The sequence below is a fragment of the Apaloderma vittatum genome, unplaced genomic scaffold (genome assembly GCF_000703405.1).
Source record: "Apaloderma vittatum isolate BGI_N311 unplaced genomic scaffold, ASM70340v1 scaffold27122, whole genome shotgun sequence".
Taxonomy (NCBI): Eukaryota; Metazoa; Chordata; class Aves; order Trogoniformes; family Trogonidae; genus Apaloderma; species Apaloderma vittatum.
Genome location: NW_009705646.1, coordinates 10,273 through 35,244, shown reverse-complemented (window position 1 = coordinate 35,244; position 24,972 = coordinate 10,273). Strand labels below are relative to the sequence as shown.

Sequence of the window (24,972 nt, the reverse complement as noted above, 5' to 3'; positions counted from 1 at the left end):
CTTCAGAAGCCTGAAATCAGAGATCCTCTCCTCCTCTGACAGCCGGGACACCTTTACATTTAAGTCCGTCAGCCCCGTGCCCTCGTGGAGCATTTTAACTTCAAGATCACCCACAGCACAAACCAAACGAGGACTCTGGGAATGAATGTAGTGCCTTAATTACCGTTTAGTGCCCACGTGAGCTTCTTTGAGAGGGTTATATGAACAGGACTGGCTAATACAATTAAAAACAGGCCTGGAAACCCACCTTTTTCCCTTCGCAGAAGATACTCATTCCCTGCCACACCCGTAATCCCTTTGTCTTTTCTGCCTCTCTCACAGCATCCTCGGAACGACCGGCTTGTGCGTTGCTCCCTTTGTTCGCTGCCCCTCGCTGCTTGCCGTGCTGCACCAGGCTGTCCTGCTGCTCCGCTTTTCACTCGGGCTCCTCTTCTCTCTGACCCCATCACGTAACTCACTCGATGCCAGGAACTGCCGTGCCGTGGGAGACCTCAGCACGTGGGGCTCTACCCACTGACAGGTACTCTCTCCCTCTGCCCCATTGTAGGGTCAGGCTTACCTGGCTTCACTTTATCTCTGAAGATGTAGCGTAAAGGGCTACTGAATGTCAGAATACAGGTAAGGATTGTGTTAGATGCTCAGAGTCTCACGAAACTGGGTGAATTTGCTGCTTGGGCAGCCTCATCCAGTAACGCAGCAGCCTGGGAGTTCTGAGTCATGTTGATGGAGATGAGAGGTGGCAGGTTAGGGAAGAACGTGGTATAATAGATGACAACTCAGGCACCCCTCATTCCAGATCCAACTCTGGGCAAGTCACTGCCCTTTTCTGTGTTGGTTTCCTCCTCTGTCTCGATTGAAATTCACTGTTAGCAAGCGTCAGACATCAGCTGCCTGTTGCTGTCTTTTTGCTGTCGATAAGGAGCGTCATCCAGTTTCTGTATGCCACAGGAACATCTTCTGAGGCTGCCCTACTCTTCCCTCCTCTTATTGCCTTTAGTCTCTGTGGCCTTTGAGCGTCTCTTCTGTTGTACAGTTCACTTAACGTATATTAGATGACCTTTCCATTTTGGAATAAGGCATGCATGTAAAAGTGAGGCACTTGATGCTCATTGTCCGTGGTTTATAGAGTGTGATTCATCCGCCGTCAAAGCAGAAGGCCTCCGGAGCAGTGAGATCTCACATACTGACTATTGTGATTCTCTAGAAGAATTTCTGTGGGTGTTTCTATAGATATGGAAGTATATATTCCTCCAGTACAAATCATGTGAAAATTTTACACCAGCCTACTCACTGAAGTTGCTGCTGGTCAAAATTAGACTTGCATACAGATTTTACAAACTAAAACAAATTCCCCTTTGATTTTCATTAGACCGTAAGGTTAAGCACCCCGTGTGCCAGTGCAGAGACAGGGCTGCTGTGGTCTGAACCATCTGCCCTGTCTTCAGCAGATCACTTCAGCCTTGCCAAGAGTAGTTTCGGTGTTTTTAAGCCATACTTGAGCCTTTAACTCCCCACTGAGTCTCAGATGTTGTAGATAACCCAAGGGGTTCTTCGTCTGTCTGCAGCTCTCGGGGTTAGTCAGGAACGTGCAGCACCTCCGCTTGGCAGCTGAGTGGGAAAAGTGCAAAATTCCTGACTGCCATTGCGAGCATTAACACCTGGAACCATTACCTACTTTGCAAGTATTTGTGAATCTGGTGTTATATTTATTAACTGCTTTGAGCCATAGGTCATATTTTACTTGAGATCAAGTGCTATTTCATTTTTAACTAACACATAAGGATGTTTTCCATTTATGCCCTCTAGACTGTCAGTGCTGTCCTTAAAGCCTCATTTCAGTATTGCCAAACCAAATCACTCAAGAAATTGTGATTCAGTCCTCTAAGAATATTTTAGAAATCATGAGGTAATTGTAAATAGTGATCAGCCCTGCATCGTATTTATTTATCTTCTGGGTTTACACTTAAATGGATTTCAGAATGTTCTAGCTTTTCTCTACAAGTCCTCTAAGAACATAATTGTTATGTGAAAATTTAGGTCCTTGGGAAATCACAAGTTTTCTTGGACTGGCACTTCACAGGAAACAAAATATCTAAGAAATATTGATGAACTCAGAAGTCTTGGCAATTAACCACAGCTGCTTAATGGAATCAGATTTCTAAGTGATACAGAAGGACCGAGACCTACCAAAGCCCTCCTGTCTGTGTGGTTCACATCACAGATGTGACAGTCTGGTCGCAACAACTGCAGGCAACCAACTCGAATTAACTTGTACAGACTGATAAACAGTAGAAATGCTCAGTAAGAGATCAGCTGCAGCATCTCTGACCTCTCGCTCCTGACCTTCAGGGAAGCTCTCCAAAACTGCTTCAACAGACTGAGTACTAAAATTCCTGACTTTAGGATATAAAAATCACACAGATATTGATCACATATTACATTATAGTTTTCGCTACCACCAGCCATCCCTAGGCAATAATTATTCCTGTCTTGCTCACCCTCCCTTTTTGCCATAAATGACATTATCAGCTGTCCTCTGGCTAGTATCCTCCCTTTGCTCAACAGGAACCAATCATCCTTCTGCTCGGATTGCCTAATTCATTAATATAATGAAGTTTAACTTAGAACAATTATTCTCAGCCTGTATTTAGCTCTAAGGTTATTGCTTCTATTTCAGACCTAAGGAAGCCTGGTGCGCCTCAAAGCCTGGGTAGTTTTTCCAAGTACACCAGCTGACCTGGGTGTCCCCTCTCCCCACCCTTGCCTCGCTCACGGCTTGTGCCGTCCTTGCTGCGACGTGTCTGCTTCACCGCCGCGCTTGTTCCGGCTCGGTTCAGTCTGCAGATGAAGGCAAAGCCTTGATGAGCTACGGTGGAAGTCGCTCTGCTAGGCCGGTTAGTAGGAATAGGCATCACATGGTGGAGCTGCTGGGTCCATAAGCCACCCGTCCCACCTTGTCTCGGGTGGCCTCACTGTCCCCTGGTGCCGCGGGACAGGGGCTGGTGGGAGGGCACGAAGCTGCTGGGGACACCGGAGACCTACGAGCGAGGCTGGCTTGGGGATCGCCTCAGAGGATGGCACGCGTTTGAGAATGGTGGACTTCGGTGGTCGGTAAGGTTGTCTTGTTTTTCCTTGGTGTGTCTGTGGTTTGAAGAATTCAGTATTTGGAGCAGCTTACCTGCCTAAAGTCACGTACCAGGAGATTGCTTAAGTTTGGGGTCTGCATCTCATCGTTACGAATGGGCCCCTTTTTCAATGTTCTGCTGCACAAACTATCTCTTACCATGTTTATTCCTTTAAATTCCTAAGTTTCCCCCTCCTGATTTTTCTCTCTGTTTTTCTTCAAAGTCTTCCTTTAGAGTTGCTTTTCTTAGTTTCTTTCCCAAACCGATCCATTCCCCCCATTCTGCTCATCTGATGTGTACAATTTACAGCGTGTTACCTGGTGGAGGCTGTAATCTCTTCAGGGTAGGGCCGTGTCCCTCTCCGGGCTCACAGTTGCCTGTTTCAGTCTATGAGGTTGAATAACAAGGACAGAAATAGAAGAGTATACAGACACTCCCAAATAAACTGTGTATTTTGTGATCTGCGTTGAAGAAACAAACGCAGGAACAACTGTTGTTAGTAACATGGTTTACACTGTGCCGCTGGAAGCTTGAGAAGAAGTAAATGCTTTAGGCAAAGAAGGTTCCTTTACAAACCATTCGTGGAACATATTTATCTAAAAATGTACGTACTTATGGTAGAGAACGATGTTCCTCTGCTGATCTACAGTTAATTGTCAATGGCAACGTGGGACTCTTAAACCTTGTAAACAATCCTGCTGTAGTAACGTCGTGTACTTCATCCCGTTCCATCTCTGCAGCATCCTGAAGCCCTGCCCAGGGTGATTTCTGTGGCCTCTGCTGCTGCTCTGGACAGTCCTGCTCACTGAGCTCCACCACCGTGCCCACCGAGGCTCAGGACAGGAGGAGGAGTGGGGAGGAGGATGAACTGGTTCACCTGGTGAGGTGGCTGTGGGGAGGGAAACCTTAGCTGTGCAGGGCAGATTTTTGCCTTTAATAATCACTGAAACTTTTCCTCTCTGCCTATGCACTGTGGGTAATATGTGGCTAATAATGCATTTAAAAATGTGTTTTGGTCTGAGACCTCCAATGAGTTTGGCTCTTCGTTGCTTTCACAAATGGACTCCACGTACTTAAATGTCTGCCTGACGAAATTAGAAAACGAGCAATTTGTAAGCGGAGACGGGGATCATCTGTGAGACTGACTTTGAGATGACTCTCTCCGTAAGTCAGAGTGCTTAGAGCTCGGATTTTGACTTCGCCTGTTTTCTGGAGAGACCTGAGGCCGTCCAGCCCAACCTGCCACCGGGGGCGTTGCCGCGGGGTGGCAACTGGCCCCTTCCCTCTCCTGACATTTACATTTACTTGAACAAAAGGCTCGTTCTTGCCGGGATTGCTGTGGCTGGGGCTCCCGATGTCTGGTTCCCAGTTGCTTTTTGGAAAGAGCTCGCTGCGCTCAAGTGCCCGGCTTCGAGTCACTTCTGTGGGGCGCTGCCGCTTTGGATAGATCTATCTTTTGTCATATATAAAAAGATATTTGTATTATTTGCAAGCAGTTAGTCATCTGCTAGCCCAGAATGAGGTTGTTTTCCTTAAGGATGCTTAGGATCACATAACTCTTAGAGGCAGAGGGGAAAATGTCAGTCAGTGTTGGGATTAGTAATGTAACTGCTGCAGTTACCTTCATCCAGAGCCTTTTCTTTCACTCCTCATTAGAGCTTCTGAACTTGAGGGCTGTATCTGCTGCCCGGACTTTCCCGTAACAACATTTATCTGGGAAGGCTGAAAGACAAAGGAGAGCCCAGGCTGTGTAACTTCTAGGTATTTCTTTCTTCCCCCCCCCCCCCCCCAACAACTCCTCCCCCCCCCCCCCCCCATAACCAATTGCTAAACCATGCTGTGGGGAACTGGGAATGAGGGGATATGACCTGCTCACCGCGCTGCTCCCGGCTTCCAGCAGCGGCTCCGATTTCTCTGTGAAATGCACGATCCCTCCCACAGCACGGGAAGAGAGAAGGTATTTATTTGCTTTCTATCCGTTCGGTAGCCTGTGCTTCATCAGGGTCTGCTTAAACTGGGGACAGCTGCTTTATGGGGATGTTTTCAAGGGAGCTGATGTCAGGTGGGATGAAACAGCAGCGACTGTCGCTTAGCGCAGACGGGGACACTGATCTGTTCTGCTGGGAATGGCCCAGGCTGGCAGTGCCCACAGCAAAGGTGTTAGTTGGTGTGTGACACCCAACAGCACTGAGCTGTCCCCGTAACAGTGTTATGGGGACAAGCCAGTTGGGATAAAAAAGAAAATTGGAAATTGGCCACTATTCCTTGTAACCCTTTGAAGTCCTCTTGGAAGCAGAACCCAAAAGCCCACCAAAACCCAGTGGATTTACCCTGATGGTCTATCCACAGTGCAGGCAGCCTGGGGTGAGGGATCTGTGCCGGGCGCTTTGGGGCTGTAAGAGTTGTTTGCATTAACAGAGGTCAGGTCCTGGGAGGCCACTTGCAGAGCAAATGCTGTTGCTGCGCACGTTGTCCTCGTGAGCTGGAAGAACCTGAAGGACCGGTGAAACGGGGACCCTGCAGCCCGCTCCTGCCAGGAGTCACTCAGGGATTTTATTTCTCTCAGTCCTTCCAGCAATGAAGTAACATTTGCTGGGATGTGCCTTTCGACACGGCGATTGGCCCACGAGGCTGGGTTGAGGCATGGCTGGATCTAGGATGCACTAAAAATATATGTGACAAATGTAAACATTGACTTTTGCCGGGGCGGGAGCGGGGCTGCCGAGAAGCACCGGCACGGCGAGCGGGGTGCTCGGTGGCGCTGGATGCTGCGGGCGCAGAGCAGCAGAGGGGAAATACTTTCTTCCTCTTGGTAGTTTTTGGCTTAAATCAATTATTTCAGCTTGTAACGGCTTCACGCGTTACAATTGCAGCTTTTTCTTTGTGGTGTGGTGGTAACCACATTTCAACACACAGGGGAAGAAACTGGAAGGGGGGAAATAAAGAGCTGAAGGGAGAGGAAGGACCTAGGGAAGGGGAAATGCTTCCACCTCCTCCTTCCTCTGCAGGGCTCTTTTCTTTGTTTGGTGTTCTTTTTTATTTTAAGACCTGAAAATTAGGAAGGAGGTGGTGGGAGCCCTGGCTTGTGGCTGACAGGCTCTCGTCCCGGTGCACCCGGAGCAGGGGACAAGGTGACACAGCCGGGTGCCACGTCAGCGTCCTGTGCGCTCTGGCCTGTGGCTGCCAACAAAGGTGGCCATTGAGAGCCCCGGGCGGCTGCTCTCAGCAATTGTGCTCTGGGAACGGGATGAAACCACCAGCTCGATTTTGCGCAGGCAGCTGATGAGCCACGTGAGCGTGCTCTCCTCCTCCTCTTCCTCCTCCTCTCCAGCAGAAGGTCCCCAGGGTCGCTGGGGAGCGGTGGCGGGTTGTGGGTGAGGACACGAAGGACAGTTCTGGCTAGAAATGGGCTCCCCCAGGTGAACGAGCAGCACCCACCCGAGCAGCCCCAAAGCACAAACCTGCTTTTCCCCAGCCCGTTGACTGCTTTTATCAGCTGAGGATGCAACAGCAGAATAAGGGAAAACGTAGCTTTTTATGTCCCTCCCGTGCTCTTGCTAGCTCTGGCCACCCTCTGTGTGCAGCTCCAGAAGGATAAAATGATTTTGTTCAAGGCAGCTTCTGCTCCAGAGCGTAAAGTTACTCAGCATTTGCAGGGACCAGGTCACTGCAGATATTTTTATTCCGTGTCTATTTTGCTCTGCCTCAGACTGACGTGTTGTGGATGATTCCAATTAACAGTGCGTGAATGTAAACAATGCTTCACTCGTGCATTACAAACCGTAAAAGATTTATTTGTCTTTTTTTTTAGTTGTGTCTGCAAAAGCATATTCATGTTCAGATTTCCTTTAAGTGAAAATGAAAGCACCTGAGCTCCAGGCCAGGGAAGGTTTGGTGAGCAGAGGGTGCAGGAGCCTGGCTGTACCGTGTTATATAAACAAACTGGTGGTTTTGAAAGCAGACCTAGAGGAGTTTGCAAATGCATTTATTTAAGCAAGCAACCCATCTGCTCCTACCAGTAATGGATTCCCAGACCAATTGTTTATTTGCTCAGCTCACAGGCCAATGAATTTTGCATATGTTACGTGATTTGCACAAATCAATACCCACCGTAGACACACGTGCTCATATCTGGAACACGCCAGCCATGAAGACAGAGATTTGAATAGTGACCTAGTAAGCACCTAGCAGCGTCTGCATCTTCAGGGCAAAAATATGAGGTTTGGGGTTTTTTTTAATGTACTGTTAGATTTTATAAAGCAATATCAATGCCCGTTTCATGGGAATGCCTGACTCTTGCAGGTTGCAGCTGCCACAAGAGGAGCGAGGCTTGGAGCTGCTTCACTTACCTGGCTGGCCAAGAAAACTCCAAATTACATACGAATGTAGCACAGCTGGATGCACGATCTGCCCCCACTCACAGCATTGCCAAGTACATGGAGATGTGTTTTAATTCTAGCTATGGAAGTAGGGAAAATAAAGATTTGTCCAGAAAGAGAAAACCAGTCCCTTAGATGGGAAATGCTGAACATAAGCAAAACTCCAAAGGTCTCACCTAGAAATATCTTTCAGAGCCCTTCAGGGTATCGGGGGTCCCTGTTTCTATTTACGTGTCCATGTCCCACAGCTTCCTCCTGTGGTGACCCCTCACGCTCTAGAAACCTCCCTTCTCACCAGAAAGTTAGAAACAGCACTTCTCCTCCCGCTCAGCAACGCTTGCAGAATGCAATCTCAAATGGTCTGTCGAGAGCATTTGCCCTGGAGCTTGATTTAAGGAGCTGCGCTCGCCCAGCAAAATCCAGGAGCTGTTTCTGTGATACGCTCCCTTGAGCAGGTTGGAGAGAAAAGTGAAGGCCGGGAACTTAAATTTTATGACCCTATGATGCCCAGAGGCTCAAACCCGTGACAAAAGTCTCACTGGTCAAGGTAATTACGAGAAAAAGGGGAAAGGGAAAAAATACCCAAACCTGTCCTCTCTCCTGATTACCAACTAAACAACCTGTGAGCTGCAATAATTCTGCCAGAGGTGCTCTTGGGAGTGTTTTTTACTGTGAAAGTCATAATAAATAATGATAAAAAACGCATGTGTGTGCGTTTTACAAAGCAAGGTAAAAATTTCTTCCTCTTCAAGCCCATAGTCTGTGAATAATTTGTGCACAAGAGAAGCAGCTCCATCTATCTTACATTGTATTTGTTACAAATCATTTGCTTGTGTGTAAATCTTCCTACCAGAGTAGGAGCAGCAAATCCTCCTTCAGTTTTTGTCTGCTGAAAAACTTTTACAGCTAAACCCGAAAAATTGAATCAATAAGTAACAGGTGTCGAAGTACAGCTTGGAGTGAATCCGTGCCTGGAGCCCACGCCGGAGGGGCTGGGTGAGATCCTTTATGAGGCAGCGGGGCAGGATTTCTGGCTGGCACACATTGCTGAGCCACAAGAGCTAATAATTTTACAGGAAAACAAAAGCCAAGCCAGAAGGATGATCATCAAAACCCTCCCAGCACACCTCCAGCGAGCAGCTACTACCTGAGCGAAATGCATTGGAGCATCTCATCTTGGAGAAAACTCCTTTTTCAGAGCTCACGCAAGGTCCCTAGATGGCAACACTGCTCCTCCTGACCCTCCATGAGTCTTGTCGTGGGTGATAGATCTCTGACAGCTCCTGCTGTGCCGATTCTGTGACCAAGTGAGGTCTTAAGCTTCCATTCACAAACACAGCTGAAAAGAAGAGTACGCGACTAGTGCTGGTGGTGGCAAAGGAAAAAGCTTAAACCTGTGATCGCCACCAGGCTCTACCATCTGAAGGTAAATTAAAAGAATGACCAAAACACCCACAATTTATTTATTTAAAAGCGGTAACAAGATTTTAAAGCCAGGTCTGTAACGCTGGAAGATGTGCCTCTCATGATCCCTCATTACTTTGGGTTGTCAGCGCACTGGGATGGTTCTGTAGCCGAAACCCCAAGTTGCAGTTGCAGAAAGATGCTTCGGCCCTTCCAGCCTCTACGACTGGGACCGAGGATGCTCCTCTGGGCTGTGGCACCGAGGGACCGACTGCTCACTGCAGCCCGGCCCCGGCCCGTTGGGACTGGCAGGTCCCCTCAGGAGAGCTGCGGCCCCGGCACACGGTAAATAATGCCCAGCACAGATCGGGGCTGGACAGGCACGGAGAAAAATGCCCACCCTACCCTGCTCCCGCTATTTTCAGGGGAAAAGCATGATGAGAGACCCAATAGATAGAGATTTTGGTGTAAATCCAGCTTATCACACCTGTCAGATGAGTAGATTCGAGAAAGCCATTAATGTTTTCCTTCTAATCCGTGTTTATTCTCTGCTGTGTCTGTGCAAGCCTGCTGGGTGTACAGACAGCCCTCCCAGCACCACATCCTCGGGAACAGCGGCTCCTTCACCGAAACACCGAACCGAATGATAAAAGCAGCAATTATGTTATGTCAGGGATGAGGTAGTTTGGCCCATCTCTTGATTAGATGACTTGGAGCTAGCTAGCACAATGAAAATTGTGAATTGCAAGTATTATAATCAAATATACAATTTGAGTTTCATCCCGAGTTAATTACCTGGGTAGTATACATCTGTTAGCTACAATAAATTACAGCAGAAATGGAGAATTTGATTGCAATATTCACTTTTTGGACGATCTGCGGGTCAAGTATTATTCACTGAAGAGATTCATGAATAATTTTGAATAACAGGACCAATATATTTAGAAACTGTGCAATCTGCAAACAGAGAGAGAAAAAGCCTCAAATAAATTATACATTGTGTCTTTTTCCTGCAGCTCTGGAAATGGATTTGATTGCCTTATCACATTCTCTACTATATCTTTCTTTTCCCCCGATAAACCTAAAATCTCTCCTGCTGTATTACTAACCAGGCGAGGATGAAATCCGTCAAACGAGAACCAGACGTCCACCTGAGGGAGGGTTGCTTTCTACTTAGAAAATCTAAATTATACAGTCGAGTCTCTGCGAAAATTAACTGGGGCGAGGCAAATCTAACCACAACTGGAGGACGCTCCGCTCTAAGCAGCAAATCAAGCAGCGGGTGCAGAGGAGGTGCTGCGAGGTCCCCGAAGCCTGATGCCACACGCCATCTCGTGTCAGGTGCTGGGAGCAGTTGGACTCTCCTGCCCCAATTCCCAGTGATCTGGCATCATTTCAGTGCTGAGCGATGGGGAGGAGGGCGTGATTGTATTTTTTTCGGTTGGTTTTTTTTCCCTTTGCACCCCAAATAATGTAAAAATAGGAAGATGTGACTGCGTGAGGAAGACCTTGGGTCGTCCCTTTTGGGGCTAGGGTGGGTGTGATAATTGTGTGTGTTGGGGTTTGGTTTTGCCTTGTGTAATTAAATTGCGTCTTGGACACTGCCAGGTGGAGAACCTGACCCTGCCTGTTTATAGGGTGAGTCCAGCTGAGGACGGTGAGACCTCCTCTGCCCCACAGCTGTCTCTAAAATGCCTGGTTTCACCTTGCTTTCTGTCCAGGGATGGCATGACTTGGCCAAGGCCAACCTTGCCTTTGTTTCCAGGTGGAGCTTTGTGATTTCCAGCATCTTCTCCAAGCACCACAGATGCAGAAATTGCAGGAGACCTCCTAAAGAGACTCGGCCTCCAGAGCTGGAAGGGTTTGTGACTGAGACCGTCGTCCCCGCTGCAGCAGGGGGGGTGCTTGTGGGAGCAGGTGGAGGTAAGCTTCCTGTTTTAGCAAGATTTAACTTTGTGGGGCTGTGATGTGGCAGAGATTTATCTGGTGATCTTAGGAGCAAGTCCCTAATAGCAAGTAACCTTTTCTTAGCAAGGCAGTGACCAACCCCATCTGAGCATGATGTGCAAGTGCTGGGTTTTTGAGGCAGCTTTTGTGCTTGTTCATGGGAGTGTTGCAAGTCATCGAGCTGCTGGTGCTGTTTGGAGAGGTGTGATGTGCAGGATCTGCTGAGGCAGGCTGGACCGGTCACCCTGATCAGATCCACGTGCGGATCATCCAGGTCTCGAATGGGAGTGACTGGTTTGAAGTTATCACAGGCACACACAGCTGGGGCTTGCTTCCCCTGCCCCAGCTATTAATGAATATTACATTACCTTGGCTGTTTTATCAGCCCGTCAATTGGCGCTACAATGCCTTGCTACAGCTCCTCACAGCCAGCTTGTGTTTTTGCAGCCCTGAACAACTTGATCTCAACAACAACCTTTGTAACCCATCGCTCCCAGCCCCTTCCAGACCATCTGCATCAAGCAGCCCAGGCCCTCGCACTGGTCCTCCGGGACGCTGCCGATGGCTTCCCTTCATTGTGAAAACTGACCTTTCGGGCTCACCCTTTCTTTCCGATGTTTCAACCAGTTGTTGGCTCAAGAGACGGCCGTACTTCTCCTTGCAGGACAGCAAAATGTCTTCAGAACCCTTGGGTGAGGAAATTGCTCTAAGGCCTTGATCCAAGTCAGCCCTATCAGCTGAACCATCTCTGTCCTCGTGATCGCTTCAAAGAAAGTTAAGTGTTATGGAGCATCACTTCCTTCTGTTGAAGTCCACTGACTCTTCCTCTTTACATCATGTTTATCCCTCAGCTCTGAGGTTTCTCCTCTATTCCAGTTTCTACCAGACTTGCTGAGTTTTCATACCCAGTCCCCAAGAACCCTTTTCTAAAATTAGTCCCGTGTTTGCTACCTTCCATCCTGTGGTCCTGCAGCCAACTGAAGCAAAGGTTATCCGCTGAAGTTAATGGTTAAGCAATTTTTAATGTGAGTACTTTTACCCTTGGGTGAACACCATCTGACCCTGCAGATTTATTGCTGTTGTTGGAGCAGCAGAGGAAGTCATGTCCTTTACACGTGTCACAACACTCCCTTGGTTTGGGTGTGTTAGGAGCAGAGAAGGAAAAGCAGGCACAAGCCCCTTTATGGGTAGTTCTTTTTCATGCCTGTTAATCCAGTCCAACTACCATGTTGTCATGCCAGTTTAGGGCAAAAAAAAATACTCCTCCTCCACCCTCTGGAGGAATCTTTTCCTCTTTCTCTTTTTTCCAGCCTTCTCCTCTTCACCTGCATTTCCAGCCATCACTGGGACACATGAGAGGGGGCAGGAATTGCCAGGTGGGACTAGACCCAGGGCCCTTTCCATCCTGTAACAGCAGCATCTCCTGCTGATCATACAAGATCCCCCAAGTGAGGTCTGGAGGAGGCTTGTCCCCACCCCAAACTGGCCATAATTCTGCAAACAGGGACATTCATGTCCAACGGGTTTTGCTCTCATTGCTGTTGTCAGAGCTGCTGTGGCAGGTCCGTGCCCACCAGCGAGCCTGAGGTTTGGAGAAGAGCCTCCAAACTGTGCCGGCCGTTGGATGGGTGAGCACCCAGCACAGGCTGCTACCGTGGAGGGTCGGCTGAGGAGAAGGGTGGTAACAGGGGTGTGCGCAGAGGAAAACACCAAAATCAGAGACTTTCTTGATTTCAAAACCAGAGCAGCATAGCAGCCTTTGGAAGGCTTTCCACTCGCTGTCTAAACTCTCAGGGCTGCGTGTCATGTCATTTGCCCGGCCATAAATAGCTGTGAATTCAGCAGGCTGTGCTGCTTTTTTGGCTAATAGATATGTCTGCTAGTGCTGCAGCCTTATCTTCATATCCCACTGGTGTTTGCATTGTAGATCAGGAGCTCAAGCTGACTATTTTTTCTTTTTCCCCAAGATTTAAAGAGCTGGCAGAACATTTATTCAGTTGTGCAACCTCCATCCAGAGTACTTCTCAGATCCTGGACATGGGGCTCGTTTTTGTCCTTTGACAGCTGCTGTAAATCAACAAGGTGGTTGGAGGTCACTTGCAGTCAATGAGTAACCAGCGCTGGCGAAGGCAAAAACACTAAATATTTGGTATAAAAACACAGGCTCTAAACTTGAAGTTCTCGCTCAGGGTGACATTTTCACAGCCATGCCCTCAGCAACTTGGCTCCATCCAGCCTCGGTGTAGGTACCCAGCCTGGCCATGTTTTCCTGGTAATTATCTGCATGAAGAATTTCACAGCACGTGCGCGTCGCACGCGTTACAGCAAAGCAGGACGCCATGTGCTTCACCTGGAGGAAGTGGGGCTTGTGGTGCAAGGTGCTAATTTGGTGCCAGCTGAATTACTACTCCTTTGTGCAGGAAGTCATTAGGTGTTGGCTGAAGCTGTGCCTGACCTTCATCACAGCCACCTCCCTCAGGAACCGAGACCTGTGGCCAGGTGCTAATTCTCATGGGGGTCCCTTATTCCCTTTGAAACAACTGGGAACTAAGCTCTTAAATACCTTTGCCATCTGAATCATATTCCAATGGCATCATCATCTCTGTTTGCTCCTAGTGCTGGACCTGGTTGCCCTGACCTCATCTCAAGCCCCTGCAATGAGAACACGCTCCATTTCCTCTTTCCTTTGACCTCAGCTGCTCTGGGCTTTGCGGTGATGCAGGATCCTATCTCTGTGTCATGACCCAGCCATCTCTCCGGGCATGCCAGCACGGTCCCCTCGTGCCCAGCACCGCGGCCTGTGCGATGCTTCAGTCCCTGCACGTGATCTGGACGTGCTCTTGCGCTCCCCGTGCCGAAGCTGCATGCCATCGCTTTTTTTGCTGCTATTTTGTCCCTCTGCTAATAGAGCCGGGCTGCACAGATGGTTTGCACAATAACCTGTGACTCATTTTCAGATCCATATGCTGGATGGTTTCCATTGAGCTCGAAGCTGCGGGGTTTGCAGATTCCTGTGTTGCACTTTTCGTCTTGGCTCCAGACTGGGCGGTGGGCACAGCGGCTCTGCGCTTCCCTCCAGCCTCCCTCACCCATCCCCGAGCCCTCAGGAGCTCCTGCAGATCTCGGACCCAGCTAACGTGGCAACGCTTCCTTCCTGCTTCCCGGGCCCAGCTTCTGTGGGAAACGCTCCTTCTCTGGTGTCCACATGTGCAGGAGAGCTTGGACAGCAGCCGATGGCCGTGGCCGCGGGGCTTTGGAGGTGGCACCCTTCCTCCCGCTGTTCCCCTTGCCTCCCCCTCTTCCCCAGAGCCTCAAAGAGGTGCTCATGCTCCTTCCCAGCCCACTGCTGCGCAAGGAGAGGAGTCCAGCAGCCTTTTTCCATTCTCTCTCTCTCCTTTCATATATCTAATACATAATTTAAAAACCAGCATTTCTTTGCAGCTTTCTGACAACCTTGAGAGATGCACCCCGGAGAGCAGGATGGAAAACTGGGTGCATGAGCAACACAAAAGGGATTTTCGGATCAGGAGCCGCATGCAAGTGCCTATTAGCCCTGCAAAGGCTTTAACGACATCCTTCAGTGCCTGGCCCGGTGCGCAGGCTTTCCTCGGGCTGGCTGACTGGTCAGACTTGAATTTTAGGCTTCTTAAGGGTTTAATAAGAGGCTGAACTAAAATACTAGCTTTGAGTGGAGAGCTAAATTCTTCAAGGTCAGAAGGTGGAGAGGCTCGGGGTTAGGGTCAGTCCCATGGCACGGGGAGGTGCGGTGCTCTCGGGCTGGCCGGGGATGGTTTCTGAAAGCAAAAAGCTTTCAGCTACGTTTGCATCCCAGCTCTTCTGGAACAACCGGGTACACGTCTCCCGAGTCACTCCAGCACTCCCACACGTGCAAAATCCTGTAGCTTTTGGGGGAAAAAGAGCCATATAAAGCCAGTCTTTATAAACCTTCATCCTCCAGTGCCTCTATGTTAGAAAGTATGGCAAGAACATGCCACTTCCTACAGCTTGCTTGAAAAATGACAGATGAGCCATCAAAACAGTGGCACTTGCCACAGCCAGGGATGATCCGGCAGAGGAGGGCAGCGGGGCTGGCATCTCCTGGCTCCAGAAAACAGTCCTCACAAGAATGTACACAAACGTTACGGACCTTTATCTGGAGTTTTCTCACATACACTTAGGTAAGTGCAACAAAAAAAACCAAGCAGGTGTCTGGTCCAGGCTCCTCTCCCTCCCACGCACCTTCTTCTGAAATTATACAAATAACCGGAGATTTAGATCCATTCCTGTTGCCAGAGCGTTTCAGACGTAACCCAAGCCCAGACCAACTGGGAGAGGAGCCCAGTTCTCCATCGCACTGTGGTCTCTGCCCCGAGACATCCCTGCAAAACCAGGTGTGTGCCCCCGCCGGGCACCAGCCTCCAGCCCAGCAGGAAGCCCGTTAGATGGCACCACGGAGTAACCTTCCCTCCGCTCACCCAAACGTGTCTTGACACCCGTCCAGCCTTGAACGAGCCCTTTGTGGACGACAGAAAGCTCCAGGCAGCGCTGTAGTAACTCCCTGAACCAAGCGAAAAAAGAGCAACAATAATGCTCGCCGTGCCACGCTCGCCCCTCTTCCCTGCAATGACAGTCCTGAGCGGAGGCGGGATTTTTTTCCAGGATCAGCTTTTTCTTTATTTAAGGATTTATTTTAATTTTTTTTGCATAAGCAAATGTTACATTTTTGGACACACAAATGTTAAAATGATCAATCCTATGTGCGTGCACACGCTCACACCCACAGCCCGTGCTGTCTTAAGGTGTTTATTCAGATGCGAATAGGCAGTGGCCTGGCAGAAACTGTTTTCTGTGGTTTAAAAGGATGCTTTAAAAGGGTCAAACTGACAAATGGCTCTAAGAGTGCCCACTGTTTGCATCTGTGTCTGTGCAGTTCGGTTTCAGCAGCTTTGGGTCTGCATAACATGGTCTGCAGATGGTGTATTGCACTTTTCTGGTTTGAATTTTGTTCTGACTCCTCTTACTTTAATCTCCCACCTGTAAAAGCAGGATTTCTAATGAAAATAGGCAATGGACTGCTACATGTGCTCAGGTGTAAAGGGTTTTCAAAAGCAAGGCAGCTGGCTACATGCTGCCCTCCTTCTGCCTTGCACTTTTTGTGACAATACACTGGTTAAAACAAAACCAAGGAAGTGCACTGGAATGGGGGTGTTTGCTGACCTTGTTCTGATGACAGAAAAGTCAGTTCAGGGGGAGATTGTGCCTTGAGCTTCTACAGGGACCTGCTGTCCTGGGCATAAGATCAAGGGAGTTTTTTCTCCAGGAAGGACTGCGAGATAGGTAAGTAGTTTCCATTTAAAAACGAGGTACAGTCCAAAGAAAGCTGCTAGGAAATTTCAATTAGAAGAAGCAAATTCATAATGCATAGATTGGTTAAATGTGCACAATTGTAAATACAGACAATAATTTACAGGCTTTTCTCTTGAAATATTAGTGTTATGAGGAAACAAGAGTGTGACTTACTTATAATGACTTACCATAACATTTCCATACTGTAAATGAGGCAGATTAAGTTGACATTATATATTACTTAGCCGTGTACCAATTAGCTAAACAAATGCTATGAATTCCGTCATTTACGATGGAAGCTACGTAAAAATTGTATAGTTACTGCAGTGAGTCATCTAGTTAAATGGCACTCCTATGTGGATGAATTGATTTCAACGCGAGATTAATAGCCTTTTGCTGCTGTTTTACGTGCCTGCCAAAGACCATGCTACATTGTTGCTAAGCATCATTAATGGATTAAAATAAGGGGTCTACATAATTCCTACGGTGCATCTTCAAAGAGCTCGTTTAGTTTGTGCACTAGCCTAGCGCTTGTTAGACCTACGTAAGACACGGGTCGGGAAGGCCGCCGACACGTGCGAAGGAGGTTAATGCAATCCTAGGAACTCTTTCAAAAGCTCACAGGTTTTCTTGTGGATGACTTCGCGGAGCTTCCGCACGCGCCGGATGCTGGAGGTCCCCACAAAGCTGTCTGGCTGTAGGACAGCCATGCCGTTGTGGACATCTCCCATGATGATGAGCTGGCCATCCACTGTGGTCATGTTGGGACATGGGCAGCTCCAGTCCATGTTCAAAAGGGTGATTTCTAGTGGTTCCTTCCCCAGGAATTTTAATCCCATTTTTTCATCTTTGAGAATCTCCTCCACTGTCACCAGGGCATGTCCTGAGTCTTGGTCTTCGGTCAGCTCTGTTATACGGCCCAGGATAACAAAGTCGCTTTTGCAGAAGCTTGTCACCAGCTTCTGCCGCGGTTTGCAAGCTTTGCAGTGCGTGTTCTTTGGGAAGGGGCACATCTCTTCGCAGGCCTCCCGGCTCTCGAAGTTGTTCTCATTGCCTCCACACCCACCATAAATGAAGGACTGGCACTGCTTTGTCAAGCTGTTATAAGCCCACCTGGGCTCATAGGCCTTGCAGTGACCCTGGAGGGCTGGTAGGTTGCAAATGTTGATCGGGCCATTCATGCAGGTCAACATACAGTTCTCATAGGTCTCAAAGTGGTTGAGGTTGCTGTTACAGTTCCCGTAGATGAAAGTAAAGCAGTTGTTTTTCTTTGCATCGTAGTACCACCTGGTCTGCTCTTCCCCGCAGTCTTCGCTGTCTGGTTGCTTCAGGCACTCATCAGTCGGAAAATGTGTTTTGTTTTGGGAAGCCTCTTTGGATGTGGGTTCTCCTTTGATGACTGACAAAGGGAAATCAGCCCTGAGAAGCCCACCGCTGTTTTTGGCCGTGCAGGTGTAGACGCCCGCGTCTTGGAGCTGGGTGTTGTAGATGACCAGCTGGGCAATGTTGGTGACCACAACGTTCCCTCTGACGTGGTTTGGCTTCATAACGACTTTTTCTTTCCCATCGACCTGCTTCTCCCACGTGATTTCTGGCTTGGGTCTCCCTGTAACATCACAGAGGAAGCTGACAGTCTCTCCCACGTAGACTGACTGATGGATGGGGTTGTTTACTAGAGCAGGTGGCAAGATATCGATGACCGTTGTCTCGGAATAGGCAGTAGTAGGGCGAGCTGTTGTTTCTGGTGGGATAGGGCTGGTGTTTGGCCAGGTAAGATGGTACCTGCAGGTGACTACGTTCAGTGTAATGCCTTTGATGCAAGCTTCTGCATCCATGTAGCACTTGTTGTAGTAGGTGAGCCCGTCAGAGGCACAGGTGAAGCTCGGCTCCTTCTCACACCTGTCCTTGCACTTGCAGACAGGTTGCCCGTCCCAGATGTCACACTCGGAGCCCTGCTGGATGCACATGAACCGGTCGCAGGTTGCCTCTTTGGGCATTCCCACCGGCCCTTTTTTTCCCTTGACATCCATGTAGCGAGCTGCCACACAACTCTTCGTCCCACAGACATTGGGGCAGCACTTCTCAAAGGTCTCGCACTCCTGTGGGGAAAGAAAATGATGCGATTGTTACTGGGGACAGGGGAAGGTCCTTTTTAGAGACTCAGCCAGCAGAGAGCCCAGAAACCTTCAAGGCATTAGCTCAGGGGACCTGGTCTGCCACAGACATCTGTGGTCTGAAACTTGGAGTCCCCACTGGCAATGAGGAGAAACATCCCTGCAGCATCTCCGAGAGGTGTCTGAACACACTGGGGGTTTTGACATGCTTCGGGACAAGACTTCGGAGAAGGAAAATGGGTTTCTGTTTCTTAAACACTAACCTCATCCTAAGTCTTTCCTAGAGTCACATGGGCTGCTTGACTACCGAACCAACAACCCCCCTTCCATGCTCTCCAAAATGCCCGAGGACAAGCCCTGAGAAACAAGAGCGGATGGAAAGTCTTATCATATGGCTGTAGGCAGTAATCCTTCTTATTTTCCACAGAAGTATGTAAAGTATTATTTGAATTCCCTGAGACTAAGAGCCTGCTCGTGGAGGTGAAACTGCCAAGGATTTGTAATTGTTCACATTGTAGAGGAAATAATAGAGTATCTCAGAAGTAAGGAAATTCTTGCTCCAAAAATAATTTTTCTATGGTATTTAGAAAAACAAACCCAAAGCAGCTCATTATGGCTTCTCTGTCCTATTTTAGTTCTATTTTCAAAGGCACCATCACTCTTCTGGTGATTTATTACACCCCGTCTCAGCTACAGTCAGCACTAAATTGCAGTTAATTTTAGCAGAATTTTCATCTTCTGTGCTGAAAAGGTATTTGATATGTGTGATCACAGCTGCTGTGTTGTTACGGATTACTTTCAGGGACCATGAACACTGCTACCACGTACCCAACGGAGCACACCTCCACCGTGTGCCAAACCTCTACAACCCCCAGAAATCCAACGGCTTTCTCCACAAGTGAGAACAAAATGTTTTTTAAGCTACCAAACCAATGAGCTTCCCCTGAGTCCAGTGCCCTTTCCTTATTGGGAAAAAGATGACCTAATAACATAACTCTTTCCCCGTTTCCTGCGGTACATTAGTAGGTTTCAGAAGCAAAGTTAGAAACCAGAATGGGTGATGTTTGGCTGAGGTTAAGGAGCGTGGCTTTAGCGGTGTCGGTGGCAGTCCTGGGCTGCTTTGCAGACCAATCGCTCTGTGCAGGGTCCCAGGACTCTCTGCTGGCACAGGGCAAAAGCAAATATTTTTAGCCAGTGGCTTTCAGTTTGTGACTTCAGTAAATTATTAAAATATCCTCTGCTGCTGCTGCTGCTGGGGCTTTGCAAGTGTTTTAATACTCACTGCTTGCACCTGGTAGTTGAAATAAAGGGGGCTTAGTTGGGAATGGCAAAAGTAAACACAGCACCTTCATTCATAACACATGGGATCCATCTGAGCAAATCTCTTTGTTTACTTGATGGCCAGCCTTTTCCTCCCGCCCCCCCCCGCCACCCGCTTTTAGGATTGCAGGAACAACCTGGCTACAGAACATAAACCCAATGACTTTTTTCAGCGCGGTACATGTTGCTGTCAGCCTGCTTTGGGCTGCAGGAGCTTTGCTGTTGGACATGATGTAAGAGGCAGGATGAGTAGGGATTTTCAGATGCCAGCTTGAGCTGGCAGTGCTGACAGGTTGAAAAATGAACTTTGGGGTTGTAAGCTAAGCACATTTTGAGCTGGGAGCATCACAGAGAACATCTGCCTGGTCATTTTAACCGTGCCCCTGTTTTGCACTCCAAGCACACTTTGTGTTTCAAGTGCAGCAAAGGCCAGCGCTTTACATGTTAAATCCAATTATTTCATACGTGATTCCTCTCAGGAATCGAAAGCATTGATGATGGTCACCACCACCAAAGAACACAGTGACACTGACAGAATACTGCGGATTGGCCCCAAGGCATGCTGAGCCCTGGAGTATCAAATTCAGACGTTTCTTTTGACAAGAAGGCAAAGGAACTGATCAAACAGAGCGAGCACTACCCACGTCAGCATAGACGGCAGCTGCCACACACCACCCCGCTTCACCGATAACTCATCAAACCTTTCCTATTTTGTATAGGTCACGGGTCAATTAAATACACGCGCTGTCTGCATCAAGTCCTGCACCGCGCCGGCTAGCTGGGACCGAGACAGTGGTGCAAACGTGCCCACCAACAACCCCATCGCCCGCGCCGCCGAGAGAGAAAAATGAGCATCACTCACCAGGTCAGCTTCGCACTCCCTCTTGCAAGTGCTCTGCGCATCTACCCACAGGTTGGGGTTCATGTCATTGGGGCATATCCCGGCGTGGGAATACCGGATTGGAGGTAGAGCTCTCCCTTGCAGAGAGACCTCCAGAAGCAAGAGGACACCACTCTTCCCCAGCAAGATCCACATCCACCGAGCGAACGGCACGACCAACATCTCCGAACTTCTCCAGGGCAGTGGCAGTGACCGAACTGGAGGTAGTTTTTGTTTGCCTGGGGTTGCTTTCTTGGGGGGTAAGCCTTAAATTTTCGAGGAACCCAAATGCACTTGACTTCTGTAAAACCTTCAGCAAGCTCCTTTGCTGCCTCTGTTGAGAGCGCAGTTTGGTCTGGACCTCATTGGATTAAAGGTCCCAGGAAGTTACCCCCTTATTTTAAGAGAAACGCTAATAGTCTGAGCAGAGTTAGCTCTATTTATACCCTGCCTCTGTTAACAAGTCAGAAAAAGTAAACTTGATTTCTTTGACAGGCACACGCTTCCTATGTCCTGGTGGCAGTCAGACAGATTTGTTGCAAGAAAAAAAAGCTGGAAAGAGTTCAAAAGGCTGGAACTGGCACGGTGGGACCCCTGCATGTTTCTGAATGCAGGGAGGCCTTCTTAACCCCTTTAGACCTAAAGTACTTCCCTATGCTAAGAATGGCATTTACTTCTGAAAGAGTACTTGTCTAAATAACACGGACCCGCGGTCAGGGGATTTCCCCACGGCAAGGGGCTACACAATCACTTGCTAAAAGGAACAAGTAATAGGATTGAAGCAATTAAAGCTAGAATATCATATTTTAGCAAAGGCAGTAGGGAAGAAATAACTTATTTAAACTTAGGATCGACAGAGCAGTATGTCTTCATAATTTCTCCCGGGGCTGCTCCGGGCTTTTTTCTTCTCTTTGGTGGGGAGGTTTCCAGGATGCCGGGTTTAACGCTGCCCTCCACCCCCAGCCGCGAGACGTTAAAAGTGTCCCTGAATTCCTCCACATTTCCTGACAGCCAGATCCCATTGTACAGTGCATTGCTGACCCCTTTAACAGCGACAACAAAAAAATAGTAGAAGTTCAACTCTATGGAAACCTGCATAAAGGAATGTACAGCATTTTTGCATTGGGGGGCGGGGGGGAAATTCAGTCAAGCTGAGTTCCTCGTTCCCTAGTTATTACAGCATGGGGCTGATCCTGCTCGTGCTGAACACGTGCCAAAAATCCAGAGTCGAGTGGCAAAAGTCAGAGCCGCTCAGCACCTTCCAGGATTAGAGCCCTTGGGCTGAGCTTGGGGCTAGCTTGGATGGATCCTGCACGGTGCTCAGAGGGAGGACCGGGTACGTTTGTGTCCCACGTGGGGCTCAGCAGGGCCGGGGCAGCAGCTCTGTGCTCTGGGAGGAGGGAAGGTTGTGCCTCTGCCCAGTGCCCTGCTCCGAGCCCTGTGGAGCCGACAGACCCGGCCGCAATCAACCCTTACCTTAGCAAAGAGTTTTCCGTTGGGTTTATTAAACCAGGGTTGCTTCTCATGGCCGAGTTTGGGCCTAATTCTGCCCTGAGCAATGGTGGCTGCCAACTAGTACAACCAGTAGCCAACTGGGCCACCATGCAGGCAATGCCCTGGGCCACGGAGCTCCTGCTCCTCCCCTGGGGCATGGCAGCGGAGCGCAGCGACCTGCTGTTGTTTCGCCTCCAAAAGGAAGGGAGAGCAACCTGGAGCTGACCTGCTGTCGGCTGCGGCATTTCTGTGGCAAGCCAGGCTTATAAAAGGGGCTCGAGCAGTTTTGATTTGTGTGACCGCATTAACGATATGCACAGTATTTGAATTTCATGACGCACAGAGAGAAGTTGTCCAAATTAGCTATTTATAAGGAGCGAAGGCAAGCACCAGGCAGCAGTTTGCAGTTGATTTATTCTCTCTGAAACTTTAGAAACCTGCATGACACTTGTACAAAGCGCGGCTGTGCGCAAAATGTTTTATTCAATACTTGTTTACAAAGACAAACGCAGCACCCTGTGATGCCTAAAAAAGCCAACCAAAAATGACACATTCCCAAGAGGTACTTAAAATTCTTACAGCTCTATTAACAACAAAATCACATGTATTAGTGGTTCTGTTGACTAAACAAAGACACTTTATATTGTAAAACTGACTTACAGATAAGCTTTGAAACCAGCTGTATGCGGGTCTCGAAGAGTGTGGGTGTCCCCAGGCGCTGGAGGAGCCCCCCCCAGCCGCTGTACGTGCAGGGAATTTGCCCTCGGTCCATGGCATTGCCACTGCATAGCCATGGGTATTACTTTTCCCTGACATCCTGAGTCTTTTCAAGCTGTTTTACTCCTTTACCTGCTGGGCCAGGGGTGGGGTGCTGCTGGGTCCAGAGTCCTCTCACAGCTGCCATCTCCCCTCCTGGTGCCAAAAACCACCTCCTTGGTCATGTCGAGTGAGAGGCCCACCAGCGTGGACCTACCCTAGGTGGAATTCCCTTCTGAGGAGGAAAAAAAATAACATTACCTTATTTTTTAACCCCTCTCAGACGAATGATCCCTTGCCCAGAGGCAGGTTTTAGCTGTGGGAGAGCAGAGTGGGGCTCCAAAGAATCAGACACAGGTTTGCATCAGACAAATGGAGGAGTCTTCTCCTTGGCTGTGCCCTCCTCCTTCTCCAGGGATATTCTCCAGGCACAGGTAAGTCCCACTGCAGCTGCTTTTGGCTCCCCGGTATCACGTTCAGTGCATGACGGCCGGGGTGGAGGAGCTCAGGAGGTGGCAGGTTCATGAGCCCAGCTGAAGGAGCAGTTGCACAGGACATGCAGCTCGGCTGGTTTAATCACGTCCTTACTGCAGGTCAGCACAATCGTTCAAGGAAAGGCCATTTGAATGGCTGGATTTGATGTACTGTCAACCCAAACGTTGGGCCAGCACTTGGCGCAGTGGAGAGGGGCAAGGACAGCCCACAGGAGCTTGGGAAAAAGAGCAAAGCAATTATCATTGATGGCAATGATGATTTTGTTGGGTCACTGTACTGACATTATAAACGAGGCACGGGAAACCCGTGTTAATTGAGAAACCATGCTTTCAGCAAAACTTCTGCATAGGAAACCTCTTAGGGAATCAAATCCTGGCCTAATCCAGTGGAAACCAGACAGATGCTGTGCCCCTCCGGCTCCCATCCCTTCAGGAAGAGGGAGTGCTCAGCCCCGTGAAGGATCAGTCCCTTGGCCACTTGAACAGAAAGAGAGGAAAACGGTGCCATAAATCTGCCTGTGAATGTGAGCAGGCAGCTCCTGAGGTCAGAGGAGCCAGTGAGGACTCTGAATAACCCTCCACAGCTGCCCTGTCCCCACCAGGACGTCCCAGACATGCTGCTACCCAGCCTGAGGAACACACCCAGGAGGGGACACCACTACGCAGGCTGCCCTGGGTTGGCTTGAGGACAGCGGGGACTCCAGTTTTTCCAGTATAGACAGCCCAGCTCTACCTAATGCCCTCAGTATCCCCTGGGTTTCACTGAGGGCTGTTTTCTTGCCTGGTTTCAATTAATTTAACTCCACTGGTTCTCACTGGATGCTCCAGAAAAACACCAGCTAATGCCAACTGTGAATCAGAGTCTTTGTCCCTGGGCATAGTTTTTCTGTTCTTTCTTATTTATAAAGCACCATGTGTATTTTCCCCTTTAATATAAGAAATAAAATAATCCTTATTCTCCCTTTCTATGAACAAATCTATCACAAATGCAGTATTTACGGCTTATCTTTTTTCATCCATGTCAGATATTGATGTCGTATTCATCTTCCCAAATAAGTTCAAGCCTTAGAAGAAACCCCATGACTCGCCAAAATCTCTTTCTGATCAAGGTGATGATCTGAGTCTCTTGGATGGGGAGCTGGGATGATCTGAATCTCAGATGGACAGACCTGAGCCCTGATGGCACAAAGCAACATCCTGGATCTGCTCCCAGCAGGGGGGACACGCAGTCTTGGACCAGCCTGTGCTCCACAGCCATCCATCTGACATGACACCACGGTCCTGAAAAGCCCTCCTAGGCTGCCCTGGGTCCTAGTTAGGGCTGGTTGATCTAGAATTGGCTTAACTATTGCTATCTTTTGTAAATTATATTTTTCCCCTTATGCCAAGCTCCTATGGGATGTCCCTGCTCTTCTTTGTTGCACCAAGTGTTGACCCAAAGTTTGGTATGACCCCTTCTAATTGAGGAAGGAGACAGGATTCTCTGATAAACAGGAAAGTAATTGCATTGGCTTTTTTCTTAAACCACTGTTAAAGGAACAGCAAACCGTTGATTGTATTTATGAGGCAGAACGAGCAATCCTCATCTGGAGTTACTCAGCGGACAGCGGATTGATTTGCTGGTTTTATTGTGGAAGGGCTCTTGGCAGGAGCCGTCACCCTGCGGCGTTAAACCTCCCCTCTCCCATTGATCTCTTCCTCGGCAAAGGGTGC

The 24,972-nt window shown here is 48.8% G+C and overlaps 1 protein-coding gene across 1 annotated transcript; it reads right to left on the bottom strand.

The window, feature by feature from the left end:
- Positions 1-16,284: 16,284 nt before the first annotated feature.
- WFIKKN2 (WAP, follistatin/kazal, immunoglobulin, kunitz and netrin domain containing 2) lies at positions 16,285-21,018 on the bottom strand. The gene is made up of 2 exons (XM_009865512.1): positions 20,498-21,018; positions 16,285-18,300 (listed from the first exon to the last, which is right to left on the bottom strand). The coding sequence occupies exons 1-2, from the start codon at positions 20,696-20,698 to the stop codon at positions 16,789-16,791; spliced, it is 1,713 nt and encodes a 570-aa protein (XP_009863814.1). The 5' UTR covers positions 20,699-21,018; the 3' UTR covers positions 16,285-16,788.
- Positions 21,019-24,972: the final 3,954 nt, after the last annotated feature.